This window comes from Dysidea avara, chromosome 4 (assembly GCF_963678975.1).
Source record: "Dysidea avara chromosome 4, odDysAvar1.4, whole genome shotgun sequence".
Classification (NCBI taxonomy): domain Eukaryota; kingdom Metazoa; phylum Porifera; class Demospongiae; order Dictyoceratida; family Dysideidae; genus Dysidea; species Dysidea avara.
Genome location: NC_089275.1, coordinates 20,949,107 through 20,962,902, shown reverse-complemented (window position 1 = coordinate 20,962,902; position 13,796 = coordinate 20,949,107). Strand labels below are relative to the sequence as shown.

Sequence of the window (13,796 nt, the reverse complement as noted above, 5' to 3'; positions counted from 1 at the left end):
AAAATTACACAGTGAAGTTTGTGGCAGATTTGGATGCCATTCTGGTGTATGGGGTCAGGAATATTATAGAAGGTCTGTTATAGCATGTTAGGCTGTTCTTACTGTGTTTTTACCAACAAATTATTAGCTATAGCTTTTAAAGGAAATAATTATTATATGCAATAATTATATCTGTTATGGTTGACTGCTCTATTAGAATATTTAGATATTTTGCTACAAGCAGTGACCAATAATAATGAGGGCATGGAACCCCTTCTAAAAATGGTCCAAATGCTTCAACAAACCTTCTGAAAAAGTTGGTGCTTTTATCCACTTCGTAACAATTTCCTCAAAATTTGATGCTAAGCTACCCCACTACTATGTGTATATTGTTTACACTGTAAACAATACACATAGTGGATACTCAGAGCAACCTGCTTTAGTGGCCATCATTATAGAAGGACCACATCCCTAAACCACATTATAATAAAGCATATAGAAGTGAGAAATTACACAGTAAACCCTATTAAGATTCATCTGTTTATATACTAAGGTCTCCAGGTTCGTACATATAGTTAGCACTAAATTGGGCAAAATAAATACTGTCTTATGGTATGTGCTCTTGTACTACCCTTATATAATTGTTAACCACACAGGTGCACAATCACAGCAAATACATGTGAAATACAACTGTTATCAGTTACAAATAAAATTCATGACACTTTGCAACCAGCTGGATTGTACTGACATGAAAATCATAAACCATAATTATTTTCCTTATATAGATTAGCTACATTCGTAGTTATTAGAATATTCTGCAGCTGTATATATAGTTATTTGCAAGCATCCTTGCCATGACTCTAGACAGTGTGCGTGCATGTTCAGCCATACGTAACATGTGTAACCAAATTTTGGGAAATCCCCCAAATGGGCATGCACATTAATTTGACAAGTGGCTAAAATAGCTTCTTGGTATCTGCAAGCATTATTGCCATGATTATAGACAGTGTATGCTTAGCCATAATAATCAGAACCGCCCAGAGAAATTAAGGGGCCCTGGCCAAAGAGTTAAAGTGGGGTCCCAGAGGCAAGGAGGTTTCCATTTTGAATCACAACTTCACCCAAACGGTAGGTTGAAGACCAAAAAACAAAAAAAGGTCATTACATGCTCACAATGACAATAGCTACCCCTCACAACCATATCTCCTTATTTATAAACTTGCTATACTGCTCCTCTGAAGAATACTGTGACTGCTCTACTAGAGTATCTAGATTTGACTGCTCTATTAGAGTATATCGATCTTTTCAACAGGTATTCAAGGGATCCTTCATGGGGCCTCCTGGGCCCCCTTTCAGGCTGGGGCTAGGGGCAAAATTCCCCAGTTGCCCCCCTTTGGGCGACCCTGATAATGATTATGACAGACCGAATTTTGGAAAATCAAACATAAGGGCACATTTTACCAGTAGAATATTTAACAATTAAGTAATAAGCTTCTTGGTGTAAATCCGATGACTTGTTAATGATTATAATGAATTTTCAATTCCTTGAATTACAAGAAAGGTTTTGAAACATTTTTAATACTGGACCCTGCACTAAACAGCATCACCCTAAACATTACAATTCTAATTATTTCGTGCACGACAATATGAGTGATTTTCCAAAATTCAGTCACACATATGTTTCCTGGTTGTGTACAGTAGTGAAACTTATGGTTTATAACAAAAAAATCAAATGTGCTGTCATTATAAATATTGACTATGTACTGTATGTGAGATACTATAATGCTTAACTAATATCCATTTGGTTCCACATGGGGTACTTTGAGATAATAAGTCACTCTCTAGAGTTCCTTGGATACATATACATGAAATTGACAAGGAGAAAAGATCCTGACCACCTGGCAGACTCCTGTAAGCGTTCGAGCATTAATCGGATGGCTGCTGCCTAGGTCCAGTCATGGATTTTTTCTCCTTTCTCCACCTTTTCAAACACACTTTCTGCAACAACTTTAATTTAAACAGGCTGTAGGACCAAGTGTCCTACAGACCTTCAGCACCTGTGCTGTAAAGCCTTAATAAATAAATAAATAGCTACATCAATAGTCAATATTTAATCTTATAATTTCATACTGCAGGCTGTGATCAGGGGCGGATCCAGAGTTTGAAAAGAGGGGGGGCACCTTGCTGAAAAACAGTTAAAGACCAAAAAAAAAAAAAAAGGTCACAACAATAATACCTAGTTATCCTTTACCAAATATATCACGTCTGTTATGTAAAATACAATCCTATATATAGCTTCATCATATGGCTTCATAGGTAAGCTACACTGCCTCATTAACATTGTGACTGCTTTATTAGAGTAATTGACTGCTCTATTAGAGTATCTCGATCTTGTATGCAATTTCTTGAAGGGGGGGGGGGGGCATTTGCCCCAAATGCCCCATCCTGGATCCGCCATTGGTGATGTACGCTATGTAACAGCAATTCATTCATACACCGGAAGTACAGAGATTGCCTCTCTTATATTGTAAAGTAAAGAAATATGCACAATTACATTGTAGGCTAGCAGATCAGACCCATGCAATATAAGAACCATAAGAATTCACAACACACACCTTTATATTGCATGTATATATATTTTTAAATTATATTACTTAGCTATAAATTAGTGGTTAATGAAGCTTCAATGTAATGAAGTAGCATTGAAAAAAATCTTATGCTTGAAGAAGAGTTAACAGTAGCTCAGAGATGCTACACTAAAGTTTTATTATGGTGAAATGCAAGTCTGTGTATGTGTCTGTCATCTGATTATCCTTGTCTGCAACTTGTGGTGTGGCAACAAGGATATCAAGACATTTATGGGACGTAACTGTTATGGCATGTGACTAATAGCTAGATAATAAAGTTGTATTTTCAGTATGGACAAGTTAGCTATACATATCTGGCACCACACAATGCTCAAGTCATGTATATGGTTCATGCATGCTCTTAAATCTAATCATCATAAAATTATACTGGTATATCACTCTACCTATATAGCTGCATTACTTCCTTTTTGTACTACAATGTGTGTATAAAGCAAGTAGTTGTCTAATGGTGAGCATAACATATCTTCTGAGTTACTTCATGTGTGAATTGCTGTACAAGTGTGGTACACAGTAGTTGTGGTCTAAACTTTCTTTTTCTTAGCTCATTTCTTAAACTATGTTTAGGGGAACAAATTAGTAAGAGTGATTGCTTAGATGTATTACCAGATACAGGAATAGCATTTGAAGAACTTGTTCCAGGTATATATACATGTTAGTATAGTAGCGTACCGTAGAGCAATACAACGACAACGTGTTCACACTATTCTTATAGACGCACTTCATACACGTGAGCAATATTACACTACAAAACCCACAACACATAGTAAATGTTACATACTAAGTCATGTCTTCAGGACATCCTCCGGGGGGGGCACGTAGAGGGTCAATCCATGCTCTAATTTTGTGTTGTCCTCTCTTGGCTTCATCACAAGTTATAATGGCTGTAGTTGTTACAGACTTCCTTGGTTCATGGCTCCTCCTTCCAGCTTTAGTAGTGGTCTCCAGAATGTCAAACTGCTTACAAGGATCAGCATCCTCCAACACAAGATGGATAGTGTTTGTTATGGGAATCTGTTCAAGCTGGAATAGGCTTTCTGGGGAAGAGCTGGATAGTGTAGGATTGTAGCCACCTACTGGTAGATTGTAGGGGCTTGGGGGATGTACACAAGATGTATGGTGTAATTTATTTTGAGCATATGCGTTGCTGAATGTTAAGGTTTTGAAAATTTTCTCAGCCTGTAGGGTCTTATTTACAAATATGTCAACTACCAAAACAACAGTGCTTGTTTGAAGATCTACTTGGAATAAGAAATAAAGAAAGCTCTTGAATATGATATTATGCTTGGAACTGAAGTATCTATGACCAAAGATGTAATTGTAGAATTGTCTCTGAATATGGGAGGTACAATATATGCAAGCGTTTGAGCTACTGTACTTGGTGCTACATGATATGCATTTATGTACATTGCACAAGTTGATATATACATATGTTCAGTTGTAGCTATAATTGAATGCCACATCACCTTTACATTTCAAAGATGATGTGCATGTATCAATTAGAAAGAAATAATCATCATAAAATTTTTAATATGTAGCTATAATGATAGTGCAGTATTGGTATACTATATGTGACTGGATTTGCGAAAAGGGGTTTTCCACACACACATCCAGTTCCATGAACTTGAGAGACCATAACTTGGTACTCAAGTAACATGTAAACCTGAAATTTTCTCTATTGATTTACCCAACGGCATGTTGGTACTCACTTATGACCAAATTTCAAGTGAATGGCCTTTTCCAATCTGAAGTTACGAATCATCAAAGTTGGTAAATTGGATGTGTGTGGAAGACCCCTTTTCACAAATCCAGTCACATATGCACTGTAATATCTGTAAGTAAAGTCTCGCATAATTTTATTAAGTATCATTCTTATTTATTCCAGCACTTCGTTATGATTTGGTATTTAATGTGCTCAAGGAACTGATGGTCAGTAGTGTTAACCGCTCCATCACAGTTCAACCATTCAATGGTCTTGACAATACAACAGAAGACACCGTAAAAACTATTGCTGATACTTTGTTAGGAAATTCTACCATCAGTATCACACCGATTTTGTTCGAGTTTTTCAAATATGGAATCAGTGAGTATTATTTTAACCTCAGGTTTGGAGACTTCAGACATATAATGAACTGTGGCACCAATGCTATTTTCAATGTTCTATTTCCTGAATCTGAACAAGCTGCAATATACACTCTAGGCAGAAACCTTCAGCAAATAAGTGAAGCAATACAAGTACTTTATAGTGTAAGTGAATTACACAAACAATAACATGCTTACATCTATTGATAGGACTCTATACTGAAAAGTTTCTGTTCGTATTCACATATGAAAGTATTTCAACACAATACACAATACATAGAGCTTCTTTTAGTTACAGTTTACACCTCAATACAATCTATACTTTTTTTTGTCACAATGTTACTTATACAATTTGTTCTACTGTATAGTTGTTATCAGGAGTATCTAAGATTACCACAAGTTTAACTGTATTTAATATATCTGATACCTGTATTGACATCTGGACTGAACAGTACACTTGTCCTATGTGACATTGAGCTACTCCACTGTGTCTGGGGAGGCGTTGATGGGCTGCTTTTCTCCACTGCATCAGATGATAGTGCAGTTTAATGGCATGATTGACTTCACAAAAGTTATGGTCCCCAAACTGGAGTTAAAAGGAATGACTTAAATTACTACAAGTTAAAATGCATGCATGGATACTCTATTTGCAGTTGTGTAAAAAGTTGTTAGGGAGTTTGAATAAGGCTATATATGCACTATTAAAATGCATATAGTGTAGCACAAATCAGAGTGGATATGCAATGATCACAGACACAAACAACAAGTCATTTTCAGTAGATAAAAGTAAATTTGATGGTGTATATGCTGATGATAGCATGCCGCAAACATAGTAATGCCATACCATACCTATAATTGAACGTAGTGGTCTTATTACAGTGTAGGATTTTTTCAAATTGCATAGACTCTAGTAAACTACAGATGCAGTGGTCAGTAACTCACTGAACCCCCTGCCCTTGTATCCACACATACGGCTTGTATTATATGTAGGTATACATGTACACTCACACAGAGGAGCCTATAGTAGCATGCCAATTACCTCACAAAGAATTCAGTGTGTTAATTGATCATAACTATGCCCAGCAACAATGCTCCAATCAAAAACTAGTTTTGATATTACTGTTTAAACTATTCAGAGCACTGCATGCACTGTAAAAATGAAGTGTGCCAGACACACTTCATTTTTTACTATATAGCTAAGCCATTGTAACTATGCATGAATCATGCAGCTAATATATTTATATACTGTAGCTGCCATTGGATAATGATCCCAATGGCGGATCCAGGATTGGGCATTTGGGGCAAATGCCCCCTCCCCCCGCCGATTCCTCACCTTGTAGAGGAGCCAGTCATATTTCTGATTAAAATAGCTACTAAACTTTGTCAGGCTAAGAAACTCATGAAAATATGCACATTTTACTAGCATTTAAATTCACCTGAAACCAAAGCGAACTAAAGTCCAACTAGCTGTGAAATTGTCACCCACCTACTTCGTACGTACTAAGCGCCTCTAAAAATAATTATCGTGTTGCATTTGTTTAAGACATTCAGAGCCTTTAAAACAGCTTTTAAGACTTCATAAAGTGAAACACTACTAAGAGGTGATTATTTGTTGCTTCAAAAATGCAGCACTGAACTAGAGAATCTGGCTCTCCCCAATCACTTACAACTTAGTCTGTTTGTGCCCCTCCCCTTGCCAACTTATGGATCCGCCCCTGGATCCATTGGATCGATGGTATGAATGTTCAAGAGTACATAACAATAAAAAAGAATGCACCAAATTTTATTTAGTCACGTGTGTAAATCAGCAAGCTAAGGCCACTCCAAATAAATTCTGTTTCCCGTCCACCACCCGCATCTCAGTAGTTACTGTCAGCTCTAAATATTCCATTATTCCGTATTCTTCCATTATTTTCCGGTTATTGTTGCACACTGACAGGCTCACTTGAAACCATGTCAGCTCACGTGTCAGCAGTGCTATCAAGTCGGCACAAACTTCACGTTTATGTTATTTTTGTAACTTAAAAAAAAAAAAACAAGCTTAAGCATGCTTTATGCAGTTTTTAATGGTTGTGCTAGGCAAATAATGACTTGAAAAGCTGCCAATATTATAATAAAATAATGGAAATGAACCGCCCGCCCGCATGCAAATACGCTTGAGTCCAGGACTGGAAACAAAGAATTTATTTGGAGTGGCCTAAGGCCAATGAAACTTGATTAGCAGTTTCGCGTCATCGCCCGCATGGAATTTCATTATTGGTATTTCAGATCGAAATACTCTAATACAGCAGTTACTTTTACTCTAATACAGCAATCAGCTATACTCTAATGGAAAATCACTTGTTATAGATTAGTAACGCACTAATCGCATTTTAGCTATTTAACGCAAGAGTAATCAATGTAGATTTCACTGTTTTTTGGCAGAAATCTTCATGTTTGGGATGTGTGTTGTGCTTTTGAAAAATAATGAATAATGAATAATAACCGCCCGCCCGCATCAAATTTTCAAAATCTGAGCGAGAAACTAGTAATCAAGTTTCATTGGCCTAATGCTAAGACAGTTCACCGGCTCCACTTCACAAGTTGCCATGATAAGTAACAACGTAGCTAACACTGATCATGATACGTACAAATACACCAGAGAATACAATAGGACAAAGACGCTATAAAAAAGGATATGTATGGTTAGGCCACCAATTGTTGATTCCTTGTTTCCTGTCACGCGCCCGCATGGGTATTTTAGAGCCGCATGAAAAATTGATAGTCACGTGACCTAATATTAATTATTAATACTGGCAGAGAGTTCAGTTGTGTGGTCGCGAGGTCGTGTCATTGGGATCATGAGACTAGGTTATTGGATAGGTGGATTCTGATGTGAGTTTCTGATGTTATTTAGTGCATGGCATCCAGCCTAAGGCCCCTATTTGGTGATTATTAGTTTATCATCCGGTCTTTCTAATTATTATGATGCGGGTGGGAGGGCATTACCATTAGGCCATTATACTAATGTACAGACCTTGTCCAAATCGTCTTTCTTTCCTCGCACAAATTTACATTGGTTTTTAGCTGAAATCATGCTCTATCGACTTAATCATAGCAGGATTTCAGTTTACTGTTGAAAAATAGAATCCACTGCAGTAATTTGCCAAGGAAAACGGCGATGCATAATGCACTGCAGCGTTAATTTTAAAAATCCCATCTAGTTTCAATGCAAATTATGATGGCTTGGTATCACGTGTTCTTCTGAGCATGCACAGAGTAAATAATGGCTTACCATGCGGGTGGCCTAAGAAGGATGCGGGCGGTGGATGAGAAACTAATAATCATCAAATAGGGGCCTAATACTTAGCAGTGAATCTCTTCAAGTAGCCATGGTAACTTGAGATGCGCATCAACACGAGTCCCATTCTCAATTGTTGTTAATGTGTGAAAGATTGAACTGTTGAAGTATAATGGTACAGAGTCAGGCTAGTAAGTACAGTACTAGCTAGCACGTGTTACCACAAGCATGGCAAACCCAGCAGTTTTACATACGTAAATGCCTTTCTGGCTGCTTAGGAAACACTGCAACAAATCTAACCTGCTTCTAGAGGTTTGAATCTTAGTAGAATCTTTCAAATCACAACTAACTCTCCTAAATCTGAGAGAAAAAAGCAATTTGGAGTTAATGGGCTACCTTTAATATCTAAATAACAGCAAGAGTAATAATGGATAATAGATTTTAATTTTAACAATATAATAAATAATAGCTGCATGCCTGCATGGCATTTTTTGTCTGACTAGGATGGGAAACAAGGAATTTACAATTATTGGTCGTACATAGCACTGAATTACAAGAGCATGAATACAATTTACAAAATCAAAAACGTTAACTACTAAAAATACCTACAAGATAATTAAAATGTATGCATGATGAGTTAACATGATTGTACAGCTATATAGATTCTGTGTATGCTGCTACATGTGATTGAGCTGGGTGGAGTTTGAGTGGAAGGCTGTACACTTTTTGGCTACGCTTATAATTACTTTCTGATCAATGATATTTATCATACAAGTAAACTTGCAAGTGAGTAGCTATGTTGTGGTTTCAAAGTGTGCTTGTATCTATGTTGTCTTTTAGCTTGCACAAAAATTATGGCTGCAACCACACCCATTGACATTGGCGGATATGACTACACTTTTGTCAACACTCCACCAGATCGTCTTGTCTGCAAAATTTGTAATTATGCCAGTCATGACCCTCACATGAGTCTGTGCTGTGGGCACAACTTTTGTGAATCTTGTCTTGAGAATGCTAATAAAGCCACTGGCATTACCAAGGCTTGCCCACTCTGTCGTGACGATGGCTTTACTACCTTTCGAAACAAGCAAGCTGACAGGGAAGTTAGAAGCCTTCAGATAGTATGCCCTAACGAAGAGATAGGCTGTACTTGGCAAGGTGAAATAAATGATGTTAGTGGACATCTTGTAAACAATGATGCAGGTTGTGAATATGAGAAAGTGAAATGCACCAATATTGATTGTAAGATGATGGTGCAGAGAAGATTTTTAAGGGATCATGTTTGGATGGACTGTCCGCATCGAAAAAGCTTTTGTCACTATTGCAGCACTTACGACAAATATCTGTTTATTATAGGAGATCACATGGAGCAGTGTCCAAAATATCCTCTACCTTGTCCCAATAACTGCATGGTAGAAAGTGTTCTCCGTGAAGACATGGAAACACACAAGAAGGAATGTCCTCTTGAAGTGATCCAGTGTGAGTACCACAATATGGGGTGTGAGGAGGGGGTGATGCGTATGAATAAGAGGAAACATGATGAAGAACACATAGAGGAACACTTATCAATGATCAAAGCTAAACTAAGCAAAACAGAAGACAGGCTGAGTGGTTTAGAGAAGATGGTTAATACTTTTATCAGTAAGGGTGCAGGACCTACAGCTAGAGACAGAATGATCACATCTGGACACTCTTCCATCCACCTGGCCACAATGTCAACACTAATTTGTCCAGTTATTGTGAAGATGTCACGTTATTCACATTATAAATCAAGTGGCACTGAATGGCGTAGTGATCCATTCTACAGCCACAACAAAGGATACAAGTTGGTTTTACTGATTGATGCTGCTGGCTGTTATGATGGCAGAGGTACCCATTTGTCGGTATTCCTGTTCCTAATGAAGGGCCAATATGATGATGAGCTGTCCTGGCCACTAGAGGGAAAGTTTGAAATTAAATTGCTGAACCAGATCAGCAACCATGAGCATCATATACATACAGTAATATATGATCATACAGTGTCAATGCTCAATAGTATTAGAACCTATGATGATGATGATGATGATGATGATGATTTTATATGTATGATCCCCTCACTATATGGTAACGGACGAGCCCAATTTATTTCTAACACAGATCTCCACAAGGTTACCCCCACTTGTCAGTATCTAAAAGATGAATGTATCTTCCTTCAAGTTAGCATGTTGTAAACATGTTTCTATACAAGTATAGCTATTATGCATATTTCAGAGTTGAATACAAATTTGTACCCTTAAATAGTTTTCTCATGTCATATCATAATAACCATGTGTTACATACTTGTAAGGTTTTAATTGAGTATATAAAAGAGGTCACGGTGGTTACTTTTCAAGGCTTAAAATAGTTCAGCTGGCTTAATTTTCCTTAGCTATATTGTATTAGAGTAGTGACACAGATTAAAAGTGTGTGTGCATGTGTGAGGCAACATAGCCAAATGGTTGGGGCATCGGCCTGGTAATCGAAAGGTCCCAGGTTCTATTCCCGGTTGAGCCACTTTGGTGTTGTTGTTTCCTTGAGCAAGAAACTTTACTCACATTGTTCCAGTCTACCCAGCTGTTTAAATGGGGACCTGGTGTCAACTGGGGAAGCAGCCCACTCAGCTGTAACATCAATGGGTACCTGGGGAAGCAAATGCCCAACTGTCCTTGTCTTGCTTAGTGGTGTTGGGGTCGTTGTGGAACTTTAGGTCATTGTGGAACCCTGGCCAAAGGTATAAATGTGCACAATTGTTAAATGAATTCTCTTACAGTTTTTGCAGCTGATGACAATGGCTACAACCGGTGATATTGGTGGCTATGAGTACACCTTTATTGACACTCCAACAGATCATCTTGTCTGCAATATTTGCCATTATCCAAGCCAAGAGCCTTACATGACTGTGTGCTGTGGACACAACTTCTGTAAATCTTGTCTTGACAATATCCGCAAGACTACCTGTCCGATATGTCAAAGCAAAAATTTTAGAGCATTTCCAACAAGCAGGCTGATAGGGAGGTTAAAGATCTTAGCATGAAGTGCACAAACCAGGAGAGAGGATGTGAGTGGCAGGGAAAAGTGAATCACATCACTGATCATCTTGAGAGTAGCTGCTACTTTGAGGAGGTGGAGTGCTCTGATAAGTGTGGAGAAACACTACAACGACAACACATGTCAGCTCACATGAGTGAATGTCCCTATTGTGACCGTGAGTGTCAATACTGCAAGGTAACTACAGAATATTGCTTTATAGAAGGACACCATCAAGTCCGCGTCCTAAGATTTCCATACCTTGCCCCAACAATTGTAGAGTTGGCTGTGTTCTCTGTGAGGACATGGAGGCACACAGGAAGGAGTGTCCCCTTGAAGCTATTCATGCAGTGTGAGTACCACAATATGGGATGTGAGGAGAGGATGATGTGCAAGAATAAAAAGATGCATGATAAAAAGCACATGGAAGAACACTTTCTTCTGACAAAAACAAAGTACAGCCAGACGGAAGAGATACTGGCATGCACTAATAGCAGGGCTGATGCTTTAGAAGGGATGCTGCACTATTTCATCAGTCAAAATGGAGGACTATCTGGGAACAGAATGATTGTATCAGTACAATCTTCTATTCATCTTTCTGATATGTTGATGACTTGCCCTGTTACAGTAAGGATGTCAAATTACACAAGATATAGAGAAGATGGCGATGACTGGTACAGCTTACAGCCACTACAAAGGTTACCAAATGTCTATGCTGGTTGTTGCTGGTGGGTATGACAATGGCAAGGATACCCACATGTCTGTATACCTGTTTCTTAAGAAGGGCCAGTATGATGCTGAGCTGTCCTGGCCACTGAGGGAAAGATTCGAAGTAAAATTGCTTAACCAGATCAGTGACTATGAGCATCAAACACGTATATTTACTTATGGTGATAATACAGCAGATAGAACAGCTGGTAGAGTCATCAGTGATGGAAGGAACGCTGGAAATAGCCGTTGTAGGTTCATTTCCAAGAAGAGTTTATGTGAAGTTACTCCTACACATCAATTTATAAAAGACGATGCCATCTTTCTTCAGATTAGCATGTTCTAAACACTTTATGCATGGTTACCCTCATGACCACATTCAACAATAGAATATTTATGTGTATGTGACATTGTGTGCAAGCAACACTTATGCGTACCCGGTCTTGTTTATCCATTTCATATGATAGTGCACAGTAGTGTATTGCCTTCTTACTAACATTGCTAATGTATTTATGTGACTATACAAGGCACATATATACCTTTGAGTTGCATGGCTTATGTATTAGAGGAATTCAGTTGGTGTATGCATACGGATTCTGTAATAGTTGCATACAGAAAGGCCCAACTTCACATATTCTTGATCCAAGTGTAAAAAAAAAACTTATAGCTGTTGAATATAAAGAAACTTATTATAGCATGTATCGTTGAAGCTTGAAATTGACGACAGACAGGTTCCACCACTGTATATGCAACAGCAGTACTTCTACTTTTGTATATCAAAGTCAGGAGTGGATTTAAGGGGGTAGATTGAATTTGCATTAGTAGCTAGTAAGGGCACAGCAGTTACATTGTTTTGTAATGCAATTACTTGTTTGTGAAAACAATAAATAGTTGGAGGTTTAGTTGTGTGTGGAGCACAATTGAGTATAGAATTTCTGCTATAATGCTCAAAAATTTCTAGGCCTGCATCAAATATGCCAGCACAATTGGTGCTTAATTCCATGAAAATAGATCAATACTCCCTAATAGAGCAGTCAGTGGAAACTGTAGAGCACTTAAATACGTTGTTCATAGCTCCTTAGATCAATACTCTCTAGTAGAATAGTCACTTTGTAGTGAAAGAAATACTCTAATAGAGCATTCACTGATTAAAATGTCCAAGATAACAATAAATGTGAAGCATAATGGCAATACTGAATAGCATAATAGGTGGAAATTTTAGTAAATTTCTGAGAGCATTTTTGGGAAAAATTTTGAGCATATTTTACTCAAGCCTAGCCACTTTCTTCTGTTCTTATCATACAGCTTAAGTTTAAGTGTGTTCAGTCTTTACACTGTATTATTAATAGTCATATTTAAAAAATGGTGAAGTGCAAATCTATTGTAATTTTCGTGGTTAAATAAACTGTGTTAACCTTGCAGTTTATTAATCTCAGTAGTATTGTTCATATTGCAAGCACACAAAATCTGCAGCTGGATGTGATTATGATGTGAATTACAAGCATGGGAAATTGGGAATGCATGAAGATGTCTGTGCTGTATACTTTCTTGGCCAGATTTTGATATCATGTCGTTTAGTCGCACTCCATGAACGATTACTTGTGAATTCTTGGCCTCGCCTTTTTTACATCTGGGCTGTTTTTGCACAGGATATTGGGAATAGTAGCTAACACTTCTTCTAACACACTGCACACAGCAATACACATACACACAAATATTTAAAGTTCTTAATTTAATTATGTCAACATTTTCCAGCTGATACATTGTATATAGTGGATTTCCTATGTGCAGTGGACATGGGTTGTGTTAAAATAATCATGGGATAATTGTGCATAATCCAGATGCACTTATAATCAAGAGTTCATAATATGAAAAGAGAGGAGAGTGTCCTACTGCAGTATAGCCTGTACAAACATGAACCTCAAAGTTATGGTGCAATACCATAGTCACTTTAATTTCATTGTGTTAGTTGGTCAGATTTCTACTTAGCATTAAGTTTTAATGACTGTTGCATGTAGTTATGGCTTCAATAAGCAGTCCACTGATTGTCAATGCTC

The 13,796-nt window shown here is 37.7% G+C and overlaps 2 protein-coding genes across 4 annotated transcripts; one reads left to right on the top strand and one right to left on the bottom strand.

Moving 5' to 3' along the window:
• Positions 1-3,346: 3,346 nt before the first annotated feature.
• LOC136254347 (uncharacterized) lies at positions 3,347-6,178 on the bottom strand. Its single transcript, XM_066047027.1, has 4 exons — positions 6,143-6,178; positions 6,040-6,094; positions 5,134-5,292; positions 3,347-3,956 (listed from the first exon to the last, which is right to left on the bottom strand). Exons 3-4 carry the CDS (start codon positions 5,233-5,235, stop codon positions 3,405-3,407), a joined length of 654 nt encoding a protein of 217 aa, XP_065903099.1. The 5' UTR covers positions 5,236-5,292; positions 6,040-6,094; positions 6,143-6,178; the 3' UTR covers positions 3,347-3,404.
• A 1,324-nt stretch (positions 6,179-7,502) lies between these two features.
• LOC136254373 (TNF receptor-associated factor 4-like) lies at positions 7,503-12,203 on the top strand. 3 transcript variants are annotated; one of them, XM_066047048.1, is made up of 4 exons: positions 7,503-7,580; positions 8,641-8,772; positions 8,827-10,181; positions 10,775-12,203. In XM_066047048.1, exons 3-4 carry the CDS (start codon positions 8,841-8,843, stop codon positions 11,036-11,038), a joined length of 1,605 nt encoding a protein of 534 aa, XP_065903120.1. In that variant the 5' UTR covers positions 7,503-7,580; positions 8,641-8,772; positions 8,827-8,840; the 3' UTR covers positions 11,039-12,203. The 3 variants fall into 3 exon arrangements, 2 of the variants coding, with proteins under 2 accessions (XP_065903120.1, XP_065903121.1); XR_010700453.1 differs by having other exon boundaries at positions 7,515-8,772; positions 10,775-11,209; positions 11,255-12,203; XM_066047049.1 differs by having other exon boundaries at positions 7,515-8,772; positions 8,827-9,144; positions 9,190-10,181.
• Positions 12,204-13,796: the final 1,593 nt, after the last annotated feature.

What these genes read in the sequence shown, in the direction of transcription:
- LOC136254373 (XM_066047048.1), top strand. Translation starts at nt 8,841, where the DNA reads ATGGCTGCAACCACACCCATTGACATTGGCGGATATGACTACACTTTT. An exon ending in ATGAATGTATCTTCCTTCAA is followed by an intron (nt 10,182 to 10,774) that starts GTTAGCATGTTG and finishes ATTCTCTTACAG; the next exon opens with TTTTTGCAGCTGATGACAAT.
- LOC136254347 (XM_066047027.1), bottom strand. Translation starts at nt 5,235, where the DNA reads ATGCAGTGGAGAAAAGCAGCCCATCAACGCCTCCCCAGACACAGTGGA. An exon ending in CAGTCCAGATGTCAATACAG is followed by an intron (nt 3,957 to 5,133) that starts GTATCAGATATA and finishes TCCCATATTCAG; the next exon opens with AGACAATTCTACAATTACAT.